Below are 24,371 nucleotides of genomic sequence, written 5' to 3' on the forward strand. Positions count from 1 at the left end.
TAATTCTTGGTGGCACCCAGGATAATGTGCTGCATGGCTAAACACTTATAAGGTCCCAAAGGCAAGAGATATTAGGTGTGCCAATGCTTGTTCTGTTATGTGTACCCTTATTTATTTCAAAGATGCAACTAACATGAATTCTACCACTACAGCTTCTAGAGGTCTTGTTCTTATTTTATGTACCCTAATATTCGAAACTGATGTAGCGCCTAATTTGAAAGGTGATTAGGTGTAGCCTACATTGAAAAACAACTTATTTTACCAAAACAGTCTTGGAAAATATGTTTTTGTCTTTCTACAAGCTTAAAATTGTTGTGTTTTATTATTTTCCCAACTGCAACAATGTTTCAACAATTTTCAGATCAATACAATTTTGCATCCGTTCTTGTCAGGATTTCTCTCTTGCTTTTTCAACTTGATCAGCAATTAACATCGTGGGCCACCATATTTTTTGTAACTTCTTGATTTGGTATCCACTGTGTCGGATGCTGCTTTACAATAAGTAACATCTGTAAGGAAGATAGATTTTCTGTATAATCCAGGGCACTCATTTTCCAGTGTTACCCTTGTGAAATCTTGAGGGCCATCAAGACGATCATCGTGTGAGTTCTTAGTGATAATAAAATGTAGTTTCAAACTCATCCCTACCTGGTACATGGCCAAGTTGTTGCTGGTATGAATGAATTTCGAGCTCCTTGTCTTATGATGGCTCCAACAATTTGTTGAAATTAGATTGACAAGCTAGGCAACAATACTTACTCTGAATGATTATCTTTGGAATAACCAGGTACCAGCCTCTTGGAAGAAAGTCTCACAAATGCTATTTTTATATGGAGAGAATGAAAATAGCCAACTTCACAACTGTACATCTCACGGCTGGATCAGCTTGGCAAATATTGGTAAACATCTGCATCTGCATTACAAATATTGTAGTAACGCTATTACAATTCAAGGGAAACATCCTTTACCTCGAAAGTTTTACAACGCGGTACCATTACCACGCAGGTTTTACAACGCAAGTCGTTACAACGACTTGCGCTGGAGGGCGCTGTAGGATAGGGAATAGTTTAATTTACTATCCAACTCCTTCCCTACTATCCACTGGGACTGGAGTTGGAATAGTAAATTAAACTATTAACTATCCAGCGCCCTCCAACGCAAGTCGTTGTAACGACTTGCGTTGTAAAACCTGCGTGGTAACGGTACGCGTTGTAAAAGCACGCGTTGTACCGTCATACATCCACAATTCAATGCCACATTGTATGAGTCTGCCAAACAAGTGCAAGAACAGCATTTCAATAGTTATAAGGCGTAACCTTTTAATTAATAAAATAACATTTTAGGTCTCGTCGATTAAAATGTAATCCTCCATTTAAACAGCGCTGGCTTCTAATCTCGCACTATTAGAAAAAAGGCCATTAACGTTAAATGACAAACATTTGGGATACACTTTGTTGTTTTTATTTAAAGACTATTAATAAGATACGTTTGATGTTTGTTGAAACCTCAAAAAATGAAGTAGGCTTTAAAAAAAAATTGCATATAAGATGGGAATTGGACAGCAATTGGGGAGCAAGTTGAATGGTTGAATTAACAAGGGGCCCATTTCCAAAGCTAACCGACCATACATTTTCCTGAAGCTCCCCTCCAGCGCCAAAGGAACTATTGGTAAATACAAATGCATAGGGTTCTTTTTATGCCAAAATTCGGAAGAAGGTTGGGTTAGACAATTTGTCTGGGAATGCATGTATAAAAGAAGCTAGAAATGAATGCATAGGACCTCCAGTCCTCTTATTTATACAGCTAATGCAGAGAGTATAAGGCAGTGGTAACTCAATAGTTCCTTGTTGCCTTTGGTGAACATGAGTTTTCAGCTGCATAGTCATCTGTCTTGGTGTCTGTACCAATAAAATATGTAGGCAGCTAATGTGGTTAAGTCCAAGTTTAAAGCCACAAACGTGCAGCAATCTTCGACCAACCTGGACATTATCCCAGCAATTACAGCCAAAATTATAAAGACAACTAGTGGGCTTGGAACCCAAATATCTTATTCAGAATATCGCCAAACATAAATGTCATATCTTAAATATCATTCACAACAATATTGCAATTGGAGGTAATTTTAGAAAATCTACACCGAATGGGACAATATTTCTGTAAACCATATTTAGGGTATGACATTTATGTTAGACGCTATTTATGACTATGATATTTTACAACTCGGCCAATGTGGAGAAAAAGTTAAGGACCTGAGAGTGCACCTGATCTGGCAATCCTCAAGATCGTCATCAATTTTGCGACTAGCGTTTCCCAATTTGCTACATCAAAATGCACAATGCACATAAGAGGACAGTCATTATTTACAGGATAGGTGCTACAAATTATAGTTCTCAAAGCGAGGGAAAACAATCAACTTTCCAGTTAGATGTGTTGGTAGAAAGCTCAATTTCCTTAATTTCCATATTTTTTCCAAGTTTTGTGTGTCAATTAAGTGAGTTTCTAATCCACAAACATTTTTATTGGCGTCCGATCAAAGACTGCATATTTTATGCATTGAGTACATTCTCATAGGAACTTTTCAGTAGTGAAATAGAGCGCTAACACCTATTCCTACTCTTCCCAACAACGCAGCATTTTTATAAAAATTTCATAAATACTACTGCGTCAGTTTTATGGGCAATTTTATGGCTGAACTAGCACAACGCAGCCGATTCCGACAAAAGAAACAAGCATTTACAATGCAACGGTTTCGCCTTTGGAAAAGTTTGAGCTATTGGCATTGTAAATGACAACATTTGTATTTATGTGTTGGTTTTGAAAACAGATAAATAAATGGCATTGTCCTTTACATTGCCAATAGCTCTAACTTTTCCAAAGGCGAAACCGTTGCATTGTAAATGCTTGTTGAGATTATCGCAGCCGCACCTGAGTCCTTCACAGGTCTTTAAAAGACCATTTACATGTTAACGAGGCTTTGCTTATTTTCTCACCCCTTCATCTCCACATGGGGAAAGGCGACAAATCCTTTCTTTGACATGAATAACCTTTGCCTACTGTTCTGCTGTGTAGATATTTCTTTTTCTATGCAGCGCAGGAGAAAAAAAGTTTGTTTATTCCTATTCACCTTTCCTGACCCCTGAGCTGCTCATCACATCAGGCTTTGACACAAAGTTTGACTAATGGAGTAGTAAGTAAGAGAATGCGTTACTATTTGTTTTTCTTTAAAAAAAAAATTAAAAAATCTGCACAGGCCCAGCAGGACACATACCTTGTGTGCGCTTCATTTAAACAGTTTTTATCATTATCATGGCTGATACAGGACAACAATATGACAATACAAAATGTCCAGATAATGCTGGTGGATAATGATCCTGCAGGAGAGCAATCATTTGCATGTTAGTAGTTTTGAAATGCATATGAACTATATTGTATGTGGATGCTCAGTGGGTTACTGTCTTTGTCACAGAGATCCTAACATAGGACAGTGACCAATGAACTGTCACCAAAGATCTGCATACAAACATGAATGGTATAGTAAGAACCTCGCTTTTTTTTGTTTTGTGATATAGTCAGAACTTCCTCGGTCTTTCATTATTCTAATGTTGCTAAAATGAGTATGTTTGGGCAGATATACATTTTTATCAGTAAAGCTCACCCCTATGGAATACTCTTTAAATCCTAAGGTTGTGTTTCCCCCAGACCAAACCCTTTTAAAATATAAAGCCCACCAGTATGGATGCCATGTGATTCCTACACCTTGTAATCCTCGTTGGCTAATGTGACATTCCCTGTAGACTGATTTACATACTTGTATGATTCATTGTCTCTGTATAATGTGTGCATGGTGTAAAGTACTGACACACACTACACTGATATGAGTAGCACTATACAACAAATAAAATGCATATGAGAGAGGGGCTACGTAAAGATGAGGGGCACTGTTGGAGGGTGGCAGTGAAGGAATCCCAGGAGGAGGTAGTGGGAGGGGCTATGGAGCGATGAGGGGCACTGTTAGAGGGTGGCAGTGAGGGAATCCGAGGAAGAGGTCATGGGATGGAGGGGGGAGCTAGGGAGACATGAGGGGCACTGGTGGAGGGTGGCAGTGAGGGAATCCGAGTAGGAGGTCATAAGGGGAGGGGCTATATGGAGATGAGGGGCACTTGTGGCATGTGGCAGTGAGGGAATTCTAAGAGGAGGTCAATGGGGGGGCCATGGAAGGATGAGGGGCACTGTTGGATGGTGGTAGTAAAGGTATTTACGGAGAAAGAGGTTATTGGTGCGGCGCCAAAAAAAGACTTTTGCATCAGCGCTGAAGCCGGCCCCGTCATGGCCTTTCTGTTTTTGTTTATTTAATTAGCAGACGTGTCTTAAAGGCTACTGTGGAACATACTTTAAAGTGTGTGCTAATTATATTTACTGCTATATTCAATGTTTTAAGTTTGAAGGTGATTTTACTAATGTTTTTACCAGAAAAAATGAAAGTGGAGCCCGATATGGTCAGCTGTGAGATAAGGTGCACTGTAGAGGAGTAGTGGACAATCAAGCCTGTAAGGGAGTGTGTTGCAGACTCCAGGGTCAGGTGGAGGTAGTAATGAAGAGGGATTCTCCCTGAAGGACCGCACAGAGGGAGCCCGTGAAGTGTCACTTGCCTGATATTCCCACCTCAGAAACCTCCTCTTCCATTCAAAATAATATTACATGGAAAAATACTTTCTGAGAGAGATAATATTTAGAAAGAGATTTAGAAAAGAGTGTTTTACTTGGCCTTGTAAGACTAAGAATAGATAAAGAAGGGCCCTGAAGCAGGCCTCCCTAGACATATATGCGACAAATCGAGCCCACCCAAATAAAAATTCCTGGAGCCAGGCCTGAATAGCTTGCTTTAAAAAAACCTTTACTTTAGAGAAAAGGAAGCACTAATGTCCATGTTAAAAAAAATCGCAGCAATTTGACAGAAGACTTAGCTTTCCATTTACACCAACGGCAAATTTAACAAGATTAAAAAAATGTAAAAACCTCTTTATTACTCATTCACCATCGTAACTCCAGCATTCTCCTTTTGGGGTTCAGCAGCACTCCGTGCCGACACTTCCAGGGCCTATGATGCTGGCTTACATTCCCCCGCCCATTCTTCCACATCCAGGTTCAAGAGTAAACTGTAATCCGGACTTTCTCTTGTAATTCTAGAGTAAACCAGACGTACTAACAATAGAAAGTCACACCTATCCACAAGCACTACCTTTGCGATTTGTGGTATTTGAAAAATAATCTCACAGCCAAGTCACAAATGTAGGTCCCCCCAATACTTTGTCTTCAACTGCTGTCCGAGAGGAACAAAACATGAGACGGCACTTTAGGAAAGCGTGAGGTCCCCAAGATGTAGACTTAAATGGCCTCTCGTTTCCAGGGCACTTAAAGAGCCGGCCCTGAAGCAAGACCTACCCTAAAGCGGGCGTAAATCACGTCCATCCGTGCCCAGTCCTGCCACGAAGGGATGAGGGAGCCCGGACACAACGCGCAGCTCGTTGGACTGCATTGTAGTCCACACTCACCGCGCTGGTGGGAGTCCCGGGCAGGGGGACGTTCCTGTGGCAGCGGACAAATAGTTAAGGATGGAGCCGCACGGTAAGTCTAACCTCAAAGCCAAGATGCGCAGGGCATCAGCCGGTACAGGGCGGGGCGTCGGCCCGTTCCCCCGAGTGAGACAGTGGAAGAGATGATGCGCGTCCGAAAAATGTATGGTCCGGGTGGATCTCGGTGGCGAACAGCGCCTCATGCGCTGCTGCTGGGCGGAGACCAATCAGGCTACGGACGCTTTGGTTACAAGGTTACTCACCGATCTAGCTTCGCTTCACGAGGGTCATCAGGATCTTCCAGCTCCCTCGGACCCGTGCGCCAACTCACTGACCTCAAAAACCAAACCCATCCTTTGAAAAGAAAGGTCCGCCTGCTCACAACAGATAGAGGCGACCAGCAACGCAAACTCTTCGCAGGGGGCACTGGCGCCCCTCTGAAAGCCAGCCATGGCCAATGAATAAGAAGCAGACATTTACTAAGCCAATCACAAGCCCCCGTATTTTTTCTGAAGAGCAATATCCAATGGACATTCGGAACAACTCTTCTAACCAATAAATGCTCCCCCCAAAACATGGTCATCGGGATGACGGACTTTCCTTACGATAAAAATACGTTTCCTGGGTCCTGGCTGTTACCCTGTTATTCGAGAGAACCGTTAGAGTAGAATTGTAACAACGTATTTCAGAATCTTTCTAAGAACTGACTTTCTGCGCAATTATTTTTAAATACAACCTACTATTTGCCTTACACATCCCAGTCAGCTGCTCAATATAACAAGGCAAAAAACAAGAAACAACGGCACAAAAGGGGGGCAGAGGCTTACCTCATGGCCTCGGTAGACGCTGCTCGGAAAGCACAGCGTCCTGTAGGGATTCGGGGGCGTGCTCTCCCCTTCCCATTGGCTGGAAGGTAAAATTCCAGCCAATGGGAAGAGGGGAGGGCGGGACTTAAAAAAAGACCCAGAAACGCCCCCGAATCGCGTCAAGGCGGGCCCTGAACTGAGTGACGCTCCTCTCCTCCAATGGCTGGCCAGCATTTACGAGGCCAGCCAATGCAGGACAGGGGCGTCTTCAGGCGCCCATACTACAGACAAAAGATTTCGGCTCCGCCCACTGCTTACGCAGTGCGACGGTAGCCGAAACCTAAAAAACGATGTAGGCCAACAAAAAGTGACGCATCCTCAAAGATATGTAACCTTGTAAATATGGGGGCATATTTACTAGAAAATGATGCAGAATGGCGCTGTAAGCCATCTTGCTGCACCAAGCATCATCATTAGGAAATATGATGCATTCCCGTGATTTTCTCTGCGCTGGCGCACAATTGGCTGCCTAGCGCCAACACATGCACCCTTGCACCATGGTGCAAGGGTGCCTGCATTGCAGGGATGATTGTTTTTGTGCAGGAAGATTCAAAAACAGTAATTGATTGTGTTTTCCTGGAACACCCATACAGAGAACAAAAAAAGAGGAAAATAAAGGTATTTCTCCTCATTGCTCCATTTTAACGTCTCCCCTAAGGAGGCGTTACAATCTGACGCATTCCCAGATTTACAAAACCTTTTAAATCTGGTAATGCAGCAGATTCCATACATCCTTGTAGCTCCTTGTAAATTTGCTCCTCAGTATTTCCATGTAGATACCTGCTCTTCAAACACTATTCCAGCAGAAAATATGGAGGTTTACAATTTTAAATATTTTACATTTCCACATTTTTACCCTGAGGGGTTTTGTGAATTTGTGCAAAGTTTCAATTTTGTGCATTTATCCAACATTCCCTATGGCCTTTTTGTTGATAATCAATCCACTGTGAACAAACACTTTAACCCCTTGCGTGCATCCGCGATTCTGCGCCTGTGCGGCGTTTTTCGAAGTGGGCGGGTTCATGACGGCCCCCAGCCGTCATCAGCACACGAGCACCGTAGTGCATGACGGCTGGGGGCCGTCATCAGCACGCAAGGGGTTAATTCCTCTTTACTACTCTTGTGAATGGTAAAAAACTTGTGCTTTCAGATTTCTGAGTTGTGGACACCAACTGCACCAGCAAATCTGCAGATCCTGTCTCTGTAAATTATGATCTGTCGTTTGTGGCACGCTCACACTTTTTGAGCCTCTACATTTCAAATAAGTGCACAATAATATTCTTTTCAATCAAGTCAAATGTATTTAAGAATGAATTTGACAACCTAATATTATTCAGATAAACTTCTTTATTAAAAGGTGTTTGTGATGGAGTGTGGTTCATACAGCAAAAAATAATACAATAACTTAGTCCTCTGCTTGCTAAGTAAGGCACTTCCACGAGCTTTAGGCGTTGCATACAAAAGCTTGCAAGGACTTCTGTACAATCAAAGGGATGACCACAAAATGTCAACTTTCATTATTCAAGTGTTATAAGAACTATGTAGAAGTAGGACACTGTACAATCATGGTAGGACAGAATGCAACCGCAAGTGGGGTGGAGCGCAAACTGAATGAGTCAGTAGTGGCCGAAAGTTCTCGAAGCAGGATGACCTATAGCACCTTTTATAAGTTTTGCCCTGAAAATGGGGCATGACAAGTATTTTGGTGCCTGCATGCCTTTTTCCCCCGTGAGATTCTGATAGGTTTGACATACCAAAATGTAACAGGGATTGTGGGCTTCATTGAACTCAGTAATTACCGGGTGGGATCAAATCCACACCACCCATACTTCCAACCCTTACTCAAATAGGGGTTTGCTCAATGTATTGGAATGTTTCCAACTGCTGGTAATGAGAGCCATAGGCTTGGTGAACAACGTGAAAGAGGTGTGTGATCTCAGTTGATTTGCTAGCAGGTGATCACCCACTCGTTCAAACAACATCTGTGAATTCTACACTGATCGACACATTTTGATTGCAATTATCACCTTAGAAGGCAAGCACTTCTTGTGTTCTAGAGTTACGCTACCATCCTCTTCCATGGGCCTTGCAAGTTAGGGGCTTAAGGGTTGTTTGGTGAGCACTATGAAGTGTTTTTGCTGCTCTCGCCCTGATAGTCCAGTGAGCAGGTCTTAACTTGTCCCAGTGGTTTCCGGTGCTCGGCACCGTCACTTAGTTGTCAACACCGGCACTTATAAAGGTCTGCCACATGGTGGCGCTGTCTGTTTAATTTAGAAATGAGCACAACAACACTCATTCATTAATTCAATACTCATTAAAAAGGACTAATACCTGCTGCCTAAACCATTCTAATGGCTGTGGGAGCTGAAATAGTCGGAATTACCACACCTGTAGAAGTGTGGTAGTGAGTTGTGTTAGTACTTGTCATTGGCAGCGCTGACAGGGGCAATGGGTAGTACAAGCTACAGTGGCCTCCTGAAGAGGAACCTGGCACTTATAGTTTTACAAATTAAGCACTGCCAGCGAGGCACACACACACTCCATCTGTTAGGGACAGTGGCATGTTTTAGTTAGCGTTAACTTGCAGTCAAAGCAAGGGAACAACTAGAGGCACGTTCTGCATGTTACTAAAGGATGTGTGTACAACAGAGTCGTGTTAATGTCATGTGCTAGCATCGCATCTGGTGCGGCTTGGATGATGATGTGCAATAATCCAGAACAGAGTAGACACTTTTTTTTATAAGGGAAAAAAAACTTTACAGGGTTCTTGAATTTATTAAGGAAGCTTCATTTTGAGGCACAATTACCTCATATATTTTACATTCTTTTTTCACTCTGGTTGTAGCTGCAGAGTCTGATAAGCACATGCTGTACCTCTGTGTGGGGGATATTTTAGGAGCTGCTTCAAAAAGCTATTAAACAACTTATTACAACATCTGTCTTTAACTTCCTATCCACAGTGAGCTTGATTGGGGTCTTCATATGATGGAATGGCAACAAGTTTGATATTACGGGCTGTTTCTTGGCAGGATATGACACCCTACATTTATATGCAGCGGGGGAGCAAACTTGGGAAGGCAATTCATACCCCTCACGCTTTTGAAGAGAGTTGTTTATAGACTGATCTCTGTCCTTTTCTACAGAGCACTGGTTAGGCTTCAGGTGAGCAAAGTTATAACAGGTCTCAAAACCCAAGCAGACATCATCAAACAAAGGAACATTCTTGGATGTCTATTGGCGGTGATTGTTAGAGATGTCAGACTGGTTCAAAAGAACAGTTTTTTATCTCTACACTGGGTGGTCCTTTTCACGTAATGGGCAACTACAGTTCAGTGTGCGGGGCGAGAGATGGTTTCTATACAACCTGTGTGGAGATGATGGTTCTCACCGGTACAGCAGTGTCATACAACACCATGTGCTCAATAAGTGACGTTATTATACTTTGACCACCTTCCTTAAATTCCAAGAATAAAGGTAATTTAGTCAAGAGAAGCAGAATCTATTGTTCGTTAATACTCAATCAAGTCTTTTTCAGAACCCGAAGAAAAAGAAAATGTCCCCATTGCTCTTAAGTTCTTTTTGGCTGTCCTGAAGCAAGCTGTACAGCTGGGAGGCTGATGCGAGAGATGGCCCAGTGCTGGTCACCTCCATGTCCACTGGCTCAGCACATCGTTGGACTGCCCTCTGTATCCGCAGCAGCAAATCTGAGGACACCAAAGATCCCATAATGCTTGGCAGGAACCAGTGACGGAATATCTTGTCGCATATTACCTGAAGAAATAAGAGATAGCTGGTTACTATTTTTTACAGGAGAGCAGTAGAAGTCAGACTCTCATCTAATTGCATGGTAGCAGGACAAAAGTAGTGCATCAGTCCCTTGCCTGTGTTTTTTGCCTGGACAGCATTTTAGTCTGGCATTTACACAGAACGACAGCCTGTATTGTTATTCCCTACTCAGTGCGGCGTCGTCGTCTACCTTACCAGCACTGTGTCTCAGTTCCACACCACATTAACCAGTCCTAGATATTTTAGTCTCTAGTAAAAGAGAGAAGGACCCCACAACCAAAGGGATGGAGTACCACAACAGACTTTCGTCAAACAAATATTCCCTTTGGATGCAAAAGGGAAAGGAGGATTGTGTTCTATACTAATTGAAGACAATTCTGACGCTTTGCTGAATTGATTTTCTGTTTGGTACCTCCTTTTTACCAATAGGAATTTGAGTGTTTCCTTATTTTAATTGTCTGTCCCCCCTTTTAAATTATTTTGTAATATATTGTAATATGAATAAACTGTCCAGTATATTCTCATAATTTTGTCTGTTTTTACATTCTGCTTCGCTAGTACAGTATCACGTTAGTATTGTTGTTCTTGTTCATGTGTCCTGAGAATATATGTTCCAACAGTAAGGTGTCCCAAAGGGAATATTTGTTTGACGAAAGTCTAGATATTTTAGTGCCAAACTGCAACTCAAAGGCAGTGGGAGACTCCCTTGTGAGTACAAGACTTTCATTTGTCCTTTACTTATGCTTTTAGCAGCAGGGGAAGCTTTTACACACTGCCTCTTGCATTAAAATTAATTTTAACTAAGCATAGGAACATGGGTGCCATCTGCCCATTAAAGGAAAAGTACATTTTAATAGAAGCAGCAGCAGTGCATTAAGGCAACCACGGCGCAAAACTGGGCACCTCCTGTTTGCCCAGTGTTGGGACTGTGAGAGGTACTTGGAATGGACATTTTGGAAGTCCAGGTACTCACTATCACAGAGTACCTGTTTGCTTTTGAGATGTCTGCTACTCTCCTCTTAAAAATATTTCACTCTTGCTGAGAAATGCTGGTAGTCTCCTGTTTAAATTAAATAAAAGAAAAACAAGTCCTCAGGACCTGAGAGCACCGGCCGATTTAAAGCACAGACTGCGAGAGACCCATAGAGTTCCCAAAGTGCCCACAAGTCTGCACTGCAGGAGCAGTAATGCTGGCATTAAAAAATTGCCATTCAAAACACCTGCACATACCTGCCAACTTGAACAAAAAAACTCACTGTCTGCGGAGGCGGTGGGGCCTTGGAGTGAGCGGGGCCTCGTGCAGAGAAGTACCTTTGAGGCACTTTTGAACACCCCCATGCCCCCAAGACCTCTTCTCCTCCCCAGAAAAAAAGTTTGCTGAGGTTGGTGTTGATGTCCTGGGGTGTTTTCACACCCATTAGTGCCTCGGAAAACGAGCTGGAAAACCACTATTTCCAGTGGTTATTCAGCTCCTTTTCCCTTTCACAGTGTGATATCGGCTCCTGACCGTGTGACTGTGTGATGGGAGCCGATATCGTGTGTCACATTGCAACTTCGAGTCAGGGGCAAGCTGTGAACCTTCCTAAAGTCTGATGCTTGCATTGGCCAAAAGGGAAAGCTGTCCCTTTAAATCATCTTGAAATTATCTCAGTAATCCTGCACTTCGTTTGAGGCAAGGCCCTGTTCTGGACTTGTTGCCCAGTTCAGGCCAACTATTGCATTATTCTGAGTCTATTCAGAGCTGAACGATTAAGGATCTGATGATGAGTGAGTCAGAGCAATGGTGCAATGTATCACACCCAATAAAATCCGCCTCCCGCGGTTCAGAATCTACCAAGTGCAGTATAAAGTTTGTTGGTAATAACATGCAGATTTTGGTGTTTATCAAATCAAAATACCACAGTAAATACTAAGCAATTTTTCCAGTTAAATTACAGCAGGTTTGACTTGTCAAAATGCAACAAAGGGTGAGGACTTTATCGTACCGGATATTTAAGAGTGTGATAAATTCCAATCAACTCTCAATTCTGACACCTTCACATACAGAGTTTGCACAGGGGTTGGAAAACTTCGACCCACTCATAATCAGGGCGTGTGACTTCTTTTCTCACAGCTAGCAATGAATTTCAACTGTTTGTAGACTTACGTTTTCAATAGTGTTGCAAGCCCGTTGCTGAAATTATGGAGGTACATGGAGCTGCAAAGAGCAGTGTGCATAGAATTAATGAGAATTGCAAGCTATGGGCAGTATTTCGAGTGCTTTTGCCCCCACGCTACATTAACTTTACCACTTTGATTCTACTGAATCAATATACCATCTTTAAGACACCACTACAACGACTCCAGTACAGAAGATAATCACTTCATCATCAGCCTCATTTTGCATTATTTTTAGGTTAGCAACATATATCCATTTTTTTCAAAAATGTGCAATATAAAGAGAAACATTTCAAAAGAAATAACAGAAGTGTTAAAGTTTTAAAATGTACAAAATAATAGAGCTTAATGTAAAAAAAACTAGGCTTCTTATTTTGGTGCACTGTAGCATTTTTGTGTCTTCATACTTGTTTGTTGAAGAAAGTAAATATCCCCTCATCTCCACCCTTACATTTCTCAAGATATATCACATCTTCATAAGCTGCATCATGATGCAAATTATCTTTTCATGTATTTACATATCTATACTGCTATTATAAAGGAAGATCTTTGAGGCTTTGAGGCGGGTAAACTCGGGAACCACAGCGCCAATCCACACACCCGATACATCGTTGGAATCCTCAGGGTGTGCAGATGGACATAGGCTATATAAAGCTAAAAAATACGTTATATTTAAAAAATTTACATTATAAAAAAAGTAGTCCCCTAGAAGTAGCGCCGGCCGCGACCTGCGTGCTGACGTCAGGAGCACGGGGAGGAGCGGCGTCCAGGAGCGGCGGACATGGCACGGGGGAGGAGCGATGACAAGCGGCGAGGAGCGGTGGACTAAGGAGCGGCGGCTGAGGTAAGGCACCGGGGGTCGGGGCAGGCGGGGAACGGGGTGATGTAAGGCTCCAAACTACCACAATCACGCTCATTAGTTTTACCTCAAACACAGCTCAGGAAGTTGAACTGCAGAGCGCCAGCGTTTCAGCGTTTCAGCTTTAAGGGTCATTACGTTGACACGCGGGCCTTATGTTACCAGGCTGGAATTTCGGCACGCCGAGCTCCGTCAAGGGTAAACCCCGCTCAAAGAGACCCCACAGGCGAAAGTGACCCGTCAACCTCGGAGCCGTGTTTAAATGTGCCCTCTTTTTGTGGTACTTTTCTTGTGGACGGGGAAAGCAAACAGCCCGAAGCGCACTGCTGTGACTATCATATGTCACCTTTTTAAGGCTCCGGGGGACAATGTCGGTGCAGGCAGGGGTCGGGGCAGGCAGGGGACGGGGCGGGCGGGGACAGGGAAAGCAAGCAGCCCGAAGGAAAGCCAGGAAATCTGGTTCGGTTTATCCCCACTCTAAACACATGGAAATGGTAATTTCCAGGCGAAAGCTGGAGTAATAGCTGCAATACAGTGAAACGGTTTTACATTATAGTGCACTGCTGTGACTATCATATGTCGCCTTTTTAAGGCTCCGGGGGACAATGTCGGGGCAGGCGGAGGTCGGGGCAGGCGGGGGACGGGGCGGGCGGGGGCCCGAAATGCTGGACAATGTCGGGGCAGGCGGGGGTCGGGGAAGCCTGATTGCTCCCGGACAAGGTCGGGACGGGCTGCTAGTATATATATATATATATATATATATATATATATATATATATATTATATATGTATTTATTTACTTCGATGGGGTGGACAGGGATACTATTAGGCACATGAAAGTAACAAATGTCGGATTTTATTTATTTTATTTGTGAATTATTCGTTGCCTTTTATTTACAACTAATTGTTTAACGTGATGTGATTAAGTTACAAGTGGGCTATCGGAATTAAATTGTGACACTATGGACTAATAGTACACATTCATGAAATTAGGACATGTATTGGCATTAAGATTAATATTATGTTTATTTGATTTGAGAAGATCTGGGATAGTAATTGCCGTTGCTCTCAATGTAATGTCTGATCAATATATAAAGATCGTCGAAAGAATGCCAGTGAAAAGCCAAAGGAATAACAGATGCTGGGAATGAGCATTACAACCAGAGTAACACATTCTAAGATTGCCCCCTTCGTAAAAGTATTCGTTCTGTGCATCATTTGGTATGAAACATACCGTTTTTGTTGTCGATGTCACTATAATCATGATCTGTATAAATGGGGCAATATGGTGCGTGGGTCGCCGACACAGAGAAAGGCAAGAGCAGAAACGCTTCTGTTTTGCGTATCTACTTGGCTATAAATTGGTATATCAGCTACACCCCAAGAGTGCCTGTATTCTGTACCGTGGCGAAACACCAAAATGATAAGTGAGTTATACCCTAACTGACTACCGCACCCGCTTCATCGTGGAGCTGTAGCTCAGTGGTGGAAAAACAAACGAGCATCCAAAAGAGACTTCACACGTGATGTATGTATATAACGTTTGTATTCAACACACACTGACATACAATAATCAAAATCACATTAAGATCATGTATTTCTGGGCATAAATCCCACTTGGAATTATTACTAGCAGTACTGGGCCCAACTTTGTTAAAATTACATCAATGGTATGCACACTTGGGAGAGATCCTTTTCTATGCCACTAAGCACCCTTATGTGGTGCACACTTGTGAAAGATCATATTCCACACCCCCTGCACCATTATGCAGTGCAACACGTTTTCCACCCCAGGCCCACGCTGGGAATTCTTATAATTCAATACCACACAGTTATAGGGTGCACCCTAGGTCACAACAATATCAGAAATATGTTCATGCAAAGAAATATAACACTTTTAGGCAGCATCGCGGACCCAGGACCCATGTGTAAAACCAATGTCAAACATAGTATTCTTCTGGCAAGAAATCAACGTTTATAGCAACACTGCCAGCCAGTGTCGTTCTTCACAGTGGTCCACAGACTTTCACTCGTACACACACACTCACTCTGGACTGATACGTGGTGCCATAAATATCAGGCAGGTCTGTATGGGACGCACTCGCACACATACGTACGCAGCACCGTAATGCGGTGCAAATGATATCCAGCGGGCCAATTGATAGCACTCTGCAGACCCCTTGGCCCAAGCCTCCCTTCACCCTCCAACTAACCCCGATTACCCAATGCCCACGGATTGGAGATGACCAGTCCGCCCTCCAGATGCTTGCCCACTCGGGCCAAGTCACTTAGTCAGGGTCCCAGGGAAAAGGTTGGGGTAGGCAGCAGGACTAATTAGGAGTCAGTCGTCAAATGGGGGTTTGGCCACCACCCAGGAAGTTCAACGACCAAATGCGGAGCAGAAGCAGGCTGTGGGAGACAGTTGATCACTCAAAAGGGTTCCACAATGTGCCTTAAGGCACCAGCCCAGTTCTGCGAAGCACAGGGGAGGGGTCATGCAGTCTCTTGACCTGTTTCCGATCGCTCTCTGAAGCATTCTTTCAGCCATTTAATCACTCTCACTACCTTAGGCTAGATCTGGACAATACTACCTGGCAACACGATGTTGTCAGGAGCTGGGTGAGGAGAGAGCAGTTGTTACGCTACACTGAGGGCCCAAAAGAAATGAAACGATGAAAGAGGAATGAAGCAGGGGAGCCTCTCAGAAGAACAAGTCACCCCGGCATGTACACGTTGATCAGAGTTGCACCCAGGCAATAAGAGCACAAAGTCTGGTGAGTGATGATATGAGTTGCACCAGACAATTTAGGTCTCACACAATGCAGAGTTGCCTCCCTCCCTGGAAATGTGGCACAACGTCTGATGCACCTTGCTCTGAGTCGCACCAGACAGTTCCGGTCACACACAATGAAGCGTTGCAAATTCCATACCTCCCTGGATATGAGGCACAACGTCCAGTGCGCGTTGATATGAGTCACACCAGACAATCCTGGTCACACACAACGAAGAGTCGGAAAGTCCAGGCCTCCCTGGAAAAGTGCCACATAAAGTAGAATGAGGCATTACTAAGGTTACACCCCCACCTCTGAGGGTTGCTACCTGTAATTCAGATACCGCATGCATTGAGCAAGCAGTCGGCGTGCCACATGAGAGAGATGCGGCACAATTGATGAAGCGGGCCACTCTGGATCCCACAGCCGGTGAATTCGCTCACCACCAACAGGACGCTTATGCATGTGGAGGTCTCCACAATGCAGTGGCCCCACTCCTTAGATGTGGGCAAGACTTCTGGGGCCCTGCACAAGGCAATATGGCCTTCCAGACATAATTCTTAGTTCCACGCTCAAGCTGTGCTACCAGTTGGGATCCAGAAGATGATGTGGGCACTTAGGAGGGCACTGATCTCCAGGTGTCACATGTGGAAAGCATGGGTCCCTCGTATGAGATCTTTGATATTTGTGAGACCATGGCCAGTCACTATTCAGGAAGGGCGCACGGTCCTTTATGAGGCTGCTCCTCTGCAATCTTCTATTGCAGCCTGAAGTAATTTCAACCATCTCCCCATGTTAGCCTATGGGAAGAGCAAACCTCTAGATAGTGAAAACACACGTGTGTATTCTTCTCTACCTGGGTAGGGAACACATGTGTACCTTCCCTGCCTGTCACCTAACACTCACTTCACCCCTTATGATGTACCCTAGGGGTGCTCTAGTGGTAGTGAAAGGTCCCCTCAGGATTGGCTAGTGGTTTAGATAGCCAACCGGAGCACAAGTGCAATTGCGCACACACCGACCTGCAATGGCAGGCTGGACACATGTTTAAAACAATATAGGTGCACGTGCGCAAACACCGATCTGCAAAGGAAGGTTGGACACTTATTTAAAACACCATAGCTGCAGGCTTGAGACATAAACTTAAAAACATCAGGTAAGCACCCCTTCCTAATGTGCGTCGGAAGGGCGCGCACACTTTCACACTGCATTTACAGTGGGAAAGTGCCCAGAGCCCTAACGCCACAACAAGAGAATCAGCAAAACCCGGGAGAAAAAAGCAAAAAGATTAGGGAAACATTATCTGATGAGTTTCAGGTCTAACAAGGGCCCTTAATGAAAACATTGTTGACCGACATCCTTTACCAAAGATATACGATCTGCTTTCTATGTTCAATGGACCCACAATATTTTCCACTTTAGACTTACATAGCGCCTAGCACCAAATAAACTTGGTGAAGTCAAAGCATTTGACTGCTTTTATCACACCCTGTAGTATGTACCAGTTCAAAAGGATTCCATTTGGTCTGACATCAGCATCTTCTGTTTTCCAGAGAGCCATGCAAAATATGTTCATGGATATGGAGAATCAAGTAAAATACTTCCAGGACGATATCCTGGTTTTCGCCAAAACAGAGGAGGAATATTTTTGTATTCTTCAAGAGGTTTGCGGGAGACTATCCAAGAAAGGTCTTGTTTTGTGCATTGAAAAATATAAATAGTTTGAGTCCCAGGTGAATTACTTAGGACATACAATGTCTGCCAAAGGTGTGGTACCATAAGAGAATCTTGGTGATGCTATTAAAGAAGCACCCGTACCTGATGAAAGAAAGACATTGGTCTCCTTAATTGGGCTGTGTGAGTACTATGGTAGATTTGTGAAAGAACTTGCCACTGTGATGGTACCTCTGAGAAGTTTATTATGCAATGATTACAAGTATGTGTGGGAAACTGACCAGCAAAATGCATTTGAGTATATCAATTCACAAATTATAAATTCACCTACCCTGCAACCTTTTACAGAAGGAAAGACGTGTGTGATATCAGTGGAAGTCAGTGCTGTTGAGCTTGGTGCTGTGCTGTCACAGAGATGAGGTATAACTGAGTGGAGTAGGTGGTAGTGTGTGCTTCTAAGACATTAAACAAAGCCGAATGCAAGTATTCCGTTATTGAACGTGAGTTATTAGCCTGTGTCTGGGCTACAAACTACTTTAGACATTTCGTCTGAGGAAATCGTTTTGCTATTGTGACGGATCACAAGCCCATTAGACCAATTTAGTCACCTGGTGGTGGAAGAAATTCTACTGCCTGTATTACCAGATTGTCCTCCAAGTTACAGGAGTATAGTTTCAATATTAATCATGTACCTGGCCGATTGAATTAAGCAGCATATTTCCTCTCCTGTTTACCCCGATTTGAGATGAGAGAGAAAAATGAATGAGGATGAGGATTTTGATGTGGTGGCCAGTTTAAATGATGTATGTGTAAATAGTGCAGAAGATAATAAGGAAGATATGTGGATTGGTGAAGATGCTAAGGTTGAAGAACTTGACATGGTCCAAAAATACCTTGTTAAAGGCTGGCCCAGTATTAAAAATCTTGTAGTCCTTTACATTCATTTGCCCAGGCTGCATTTGAATTATCTATGAGTAGAAAATTCTTGTTTCGCAATGACAAATGTATCCCACCAGTGAAACTGCGAAACCGTCTCCTCAAATGGAGTCACCATGTAAAGGTACTTAGTAGAGAAGGCTTCTCTGAGAAATTGGTTATAGACAATGGTGTGCATTTCATTTTGGTGTGCATTTCATTTCTAATAAGATGACACAGTTTCTCCAAACTCAAAGGATAAAGCATGTACATACAGCCTTATATGAACTCCAATACAACGGTTTGGAAGAACGATTTAATCAATATTTGAAGGAAAGTATACACTTTCTTTGTATCTGTTCGCGAAAGGTTGTGGGCCTATAGAATCACTCCTCAAACAATCACAGGGGTATCACCTTTTATGCTTATGGAAGGGAGACAACCCACCTTATTGATCTCTCCTTGGTGGTTTAAATGGATGAACCTAGTGTAGCAGACAGTGGGATGTTCATTGAGGAGAATTTGAGGGTAAATGAAAAGAGCTCAAAACCACGAGCTATGGAAACTATTTTGTCCAGGACAGGAAAAAGCTCTGTAGACTATGATAGCCCTACAGAAAGTGATAAGCCAAGCTATAGAAAACTGTGTAAAAATTGCTCCAAGGTCCAGAGTTCTGTCAAGCAAAATATTGTTTGATGATTAACTTACAATCTCATACACAGCATTGGGCCTGTTCACACAGTGACTCTCCTCCTCAGATCCACACCTAGATACTATGCTATCTGGAGGGGCAGTGGTCAAAATTATACCGGTCTGGGTCACCACTTTAAAACACAATCTAAAATTCAAACTATTGCGTTGATTCCAACTGATGTCACCTCCACACTCTCCCTCCCCTAATGTGAAGAGAATACTTCCAGTGAGTGAGAAGAGATATGAAAGGAAACAAATGTGAGAGGGCTGGTGATGCCTCACGGAAGTAACACCATGGGGTAAGCAGGAAGGTACTCGCCTGCTACCTCAGGTTCTCCTCATCAGCAACCACCAAACCTGAACATAAATTGTGAATGTGAAAAGAAAAAAAGGGTGAACACTGGTGCTAGGATGTTGAACACTGCCTGTACATCAGTATGAAATCCAATGTACCGCAGGATCAACTCCAAAATAAGGACTACGGGGCCCGGACCATAGATCCACCTGTCCCAAATTAAAACCAGGCTCGATCAGACTGGCTATTGGACTTTTATTCAGTGCTGTGTGTCTGCCCACTCAAGGCAATTTCTTCAGGGCGTGAGTTCTGTCACTCCACCCTGCACCAATTTAACTTTTATTTTAGTGTTCCTACAGGAGACAAAAGTAGAAAACAACGCAACATGCTCAGTTGGCACCTGATCACTAGATCTACTATTTTCATTAGAAACGACGGGATATCATAAATATTTACCGGGATAAAGCCCATTCCGGGGATACCTGTACCCGTCCGTGAGTTTGTGCTAAGTCACTGTCTCACTGGTTATCACGTGCACTGCCACTGGCAGTCTGTAAAACGTAGTGTATTAAGATGAATCATAACAGTATCACACAAAACATATACATTATATGGCATGTCTCACTCTCTGTAAATCAGACTGTACTCTCTCTCCTATTCTTACACTCTTTGTGTTTGAGGACCTCATTCAGCTATGTTCTCAAGATTAATGCCTCACACCACCTCCATCTTCGTATTTAAATCCTCAACTTGTTATACAGAATTCCCTTTGTGGTACAATCACGCATAAGCCTAACATTGAATAGCCAACATAAGTACTGCCTTTTGTTACACTTCTCACTTACTCGCTGGTGATAACACATTTATTGCCATGAGTGTGGAGTGTAACTGGCAGCTCAGCTTCTTTAAAAGAGCCCATTTAGAAGCAGTGCGTGCCTCGCCTCGTATTCACTCATCTTAGCCTTCCCCCCGCCATGGCCTTACTTCTAGATCTTAGTCTGGCTCTCGTTCCAGCTCTAAAAAAGCACCCCACGCTTACCGTGATTTCGTAGGTGTATCGCATCAACTCAGCACCTACCGGGTTCGGTACGCGGTGGGAGTTTGTATGGGTGCATACCTTCCGCGTCATCACGCGGGTCACGTGATTCACAGTTACATTCTAACCTGTAAGGCGTGAGCCCGGGCACCATCTCAAAATGTACAATAAGTGCCGTATTTGATGTATTATATTGAATTTCCATGTATACCGGCGCGCAAACCTGGAGCAAAAGCTCTATGTCTATACAACTGTTTTTGATTTAAATAAATCAACGAGGAGCATACATAATTTAAGGGATAGTATCCTCTCTCACAAGTCTGTACAAAACATCATTTTGGGGTTGTGTAAAAACTCTTAGTTTACAATACATTATCTTGGTGTCACAATACCGATATATGGCCTCTCAATTTTGGGCAACCAGAAGTTCCTATTCCTAATGAGGAGCGGTCAATTGTCAATCTGCAACTTTATTGAGTGTCTGCAACGTTATTGAGTCCTGCTATGGACAATGTACCATGTGCAAGGTCTGATACCCCCCACATTGAAGGGCCTGCCTTGTACAGGGGGTAATCAAACCCTCTTCTCACCATATCGTAGTTCACTACAGGTTTAAGGAGACACCACAATCACAACTGTTTTGTACCCCTGTAGATAGTGCACTTGCATGAAGTACGGTCTACTTGAAGGTCGGGTACACTGATTTAGGCAGTGACTTTGCCCCATTCAATGAGGTCATTCAGCCCCCGTTGGTTCACCCCCTCTTGGTAGATTCAACGTGCTTCCCTTGTGCTCAGTCTGCTTTCAATGTTGTAATGGTCGCCCACTACCTTCTCGAGCACTACCCACCGGATGTCTCTCGGTATGTGTTTTAGTGCCTGGAAATGCCGCACTGGTTTCGTTGTGAGTTTCCCCATGCGTAGAGTACTCAGATGTTCCTGTATCCTTATTTTGACTTTCCGTGTCATGAGACCTGTATAATGTAGGTGGCACAGACACGTCAGTCTGTAGATAACGTTGGTGGTATTTTAGTTGCTAAACATGTTCAGAAACCATGTCTTGTTCTCTGCGAGGGTAACGCCTTTAATCGATGCTGTGAGCTCACAGACCGAGCAGTTCCCACATGGGAAATGTCCTTTTGGCACATTCGTCTCTCGTGATTCTAGTTTGGGCCGTGAGTGGACTAAGCGGTCACGCAGATTGGCTGATCACTTGAAAGCAAAGCGAGGTTGGGGCATTTTCATATTCTTCGTGCTGAGTAAATGCCAATGCCTTCTAATAATCTGTCTGATTTTGGTGGACAATGGTCCAAAAGTGGTGACCACTGGGATACACTCTCCACTACTCTTGGGTGTCCTCCCTAACAGGGCAGCACGTGGGGTGTTAAGAGCTCATTTTCATGCCTGTCTAATCACCTTCCTAGGGTAAGCACGCTCTTCCAATTTCATAGAGAGGTCCTGAGCTTGTTCAGTAAACTCTTCTAATGATGAGCAATTCCGGCGGTAACGCAGAAATATGGTCAACCGGCAAATTGCCACGGAGGGCTCCACAAAGGGAATTCTGTATAACAAGTTGAGGATTTAAATACGAAGATGGAGGTGGTGGGAGGCATTAATCTTGAGAACATAGCTGAATGAGGTCCTCTAACACAAAGAATGTAAGAATAGGAGAGAGAGTACAGTCTGACTTACATAGAGTGAGACATGCCATATAATGTATATGTTTTGTGTGATACTGTTATGATTCATCTTAACACACTATGTTTTACAGACTGACGGTGGCAGTGCACGTGATAACCAGTGAGACAGTGACTTAACACAAACTCACGTACGGGTACAGGTATGCCCGGAATGGGCTTTTTCCAGGTAAATATTTATGACATCCCGTGGTTTTTAATGAAAATAGTAGATCTAGTGATCAGGTGCCAACTAAGCATGTAGCATTGTTTTCTACTTTTGTCTCCTGTAGGAACACTAAAATAAAAGTTAAATTGGTGCAGGGTGGAGTGACAGAACCCACGCCCTGAAGAAATTGCCGTGAGTTTTTCCTTGGGCAATGAAACATGTCGGCTTTTAAATGGGCAGACACACAGCACTGAATAAAAGTCCAATAGCCAGTGTGATCCAGACCGGTTTTAATTTGGGATAGGCGGAGCCATGGTCCAGGCCCCGTAGTCCTTATTGTGGGGTTGATCCAATTTATGTTCAGGTTTGGTGGTTGCTGATGATGAGAACCTGAGGTAGCAGGCGAGTACCTTCCTGCTTACCCCCATGGTGTTACTTCCGTGAGGCACCCCAGCCCTCTCACATTTTTTTCCTTTCATAGCTCTTCTCACTCACTGGAAGTATTCTCTTCACATTAGGGGAGGGAGAGTGTGGAGGTGACATCAGTTGGAATCAACGCAATAGTTGGAACTTTAGATTGTGTTTTAAAGTGGTGACCCAGATCCGGAAAGTACAGACGGTATAATTTGACCGCTGCCCCTACAGATAGAATAGTATCTAGGTGTGGATCTGAGAAGGAGAGTCACTGTGTCAAGAGGTCCAATGTTGTGTATGAGATTAGGAGTGGAGGGATGACCTGTTTTCTACCCCTATAGCTCCTTTGTGTATAAGGTGATGATTAACTTATTACATGGTTCAAATACTGTTAAGAAGGGAGATGTGTCATGTTTTAATTCATATGCATTTTGTCATATAGTATATCTTCTATGTCCTTCCTTATCTGTTTCCTCATTCCCTTCCTTCCTTTCTCCTCCCCTTGCCCTTTGCCATGTACCTATTGGATATTGGGCTTATTCCTGGAATTTTGAGGCAAGGGGGAACAGGAAAGGAAACAGTTGGGCATTATTACTGTACAAGGCGCTGATAAAAAAAATAATAAACTGGAGATATAAGCCTTTGGAACCCTGTTTTTCAGAAAGCCTTAGGCTTCAAAAACAATCTTGTTGTTGGTTGGAGAGGAAATGGAGACTTCACCATGGCTCTATGGAAAGGGAAGTGTATAAACAGTCGTTGATAATCTATAAAGAGTCAATTCTCAAGGAAAAAAACTCTTTACACTTCATTTATTGAAGCCTTAAAGCCTCATCCGAGGAACTGTTTGCCACAGTGAAAAAACATGCTAAACCTCCAGAGGTCGTAAACACAAACATCAGCCAAGGGATTTGTAACTCTTTGTCAATTTTCTTCCAGGATAAGATCAAGGCCGTCGATAGTAACTTCTCAAGCACTCACTGTTCGGGACAAGCTTTGACCCAGTGTTCGACGTTTACAATGAGCACTATAGATGATATTCCAGACACTGCATGAGACTCGACTAACCCCCCTACTTTATCATTCTTTTCACACCTCACCATTGATCATGTCAAAAACCTGTTTCTTGAAACTGAGTCCGGTTCCTCTCTAGACCCTTGACCCCCAAGATTTTTCAGTTAGCTCCGGTACCTTTGCGAAACAACTCTTAACCATCTTTAACCAAATGTTCTCCTCATGTATCTTTCCCACCAAATGGAAGTTAGCATCAGTTCTTCTACTTAAAAAAAAAAGTCCAACTTCGACAACACCGATTTACTAGCAACTCTTTCCTAGAGCTTTAGCATACAAACTTGCTCAGGCATAGAAACAACACTGCCTACTCATTTTCACCATGTGTGATGTCTGTGTAATAGAGAATGGAGAAAACGCTATTTCATAAACAGTTTTTTCGTTATTATTATTACGCGATAAAGTGGAGAATGTACATTA

The 24,371-nt window shown here is 43.3% G+C and overlaps 1 protein-coding gene across 1 annotated transcript in view; it reads right to left on the reverse strand.

Moving 5' to 3' along the window:
- Window positions 1–7,766: 7,766 nt before the first annotated feature.
- DIPK1C (divergent protein kinase domain 1C) overlaps window positions 7,767–24,371 on the reverse strand; it is a 402,368-nt gene continuing 385,763 nt past the window's right edge. The window contains exon 4 of the mRNA XM_078687817.1: window positions 7,767–10,210. Coding sequence (XP_078543943.1) covers window positions 9,971–10,210 — 240 coding nt within the window. The 3' untranslated portion in view covers window positions 7,767–9,970. The remainder of the gene's footprint in view (window positions 10,211–24,371) is intronic.

Source organism: Lissotriton helveticus, chromosome 4_1, assembly GCF_964261635.1.
Source record: "Lissotriton helveticus chromosome 4_1, aLisHel1.1, whole genome shotgun sequence".
NCBI lineage: Eukaryota > Metazoa > Chordata > Amphibia > Caudata > Salamandridae > Lissotriton > Lissotriton helveticus.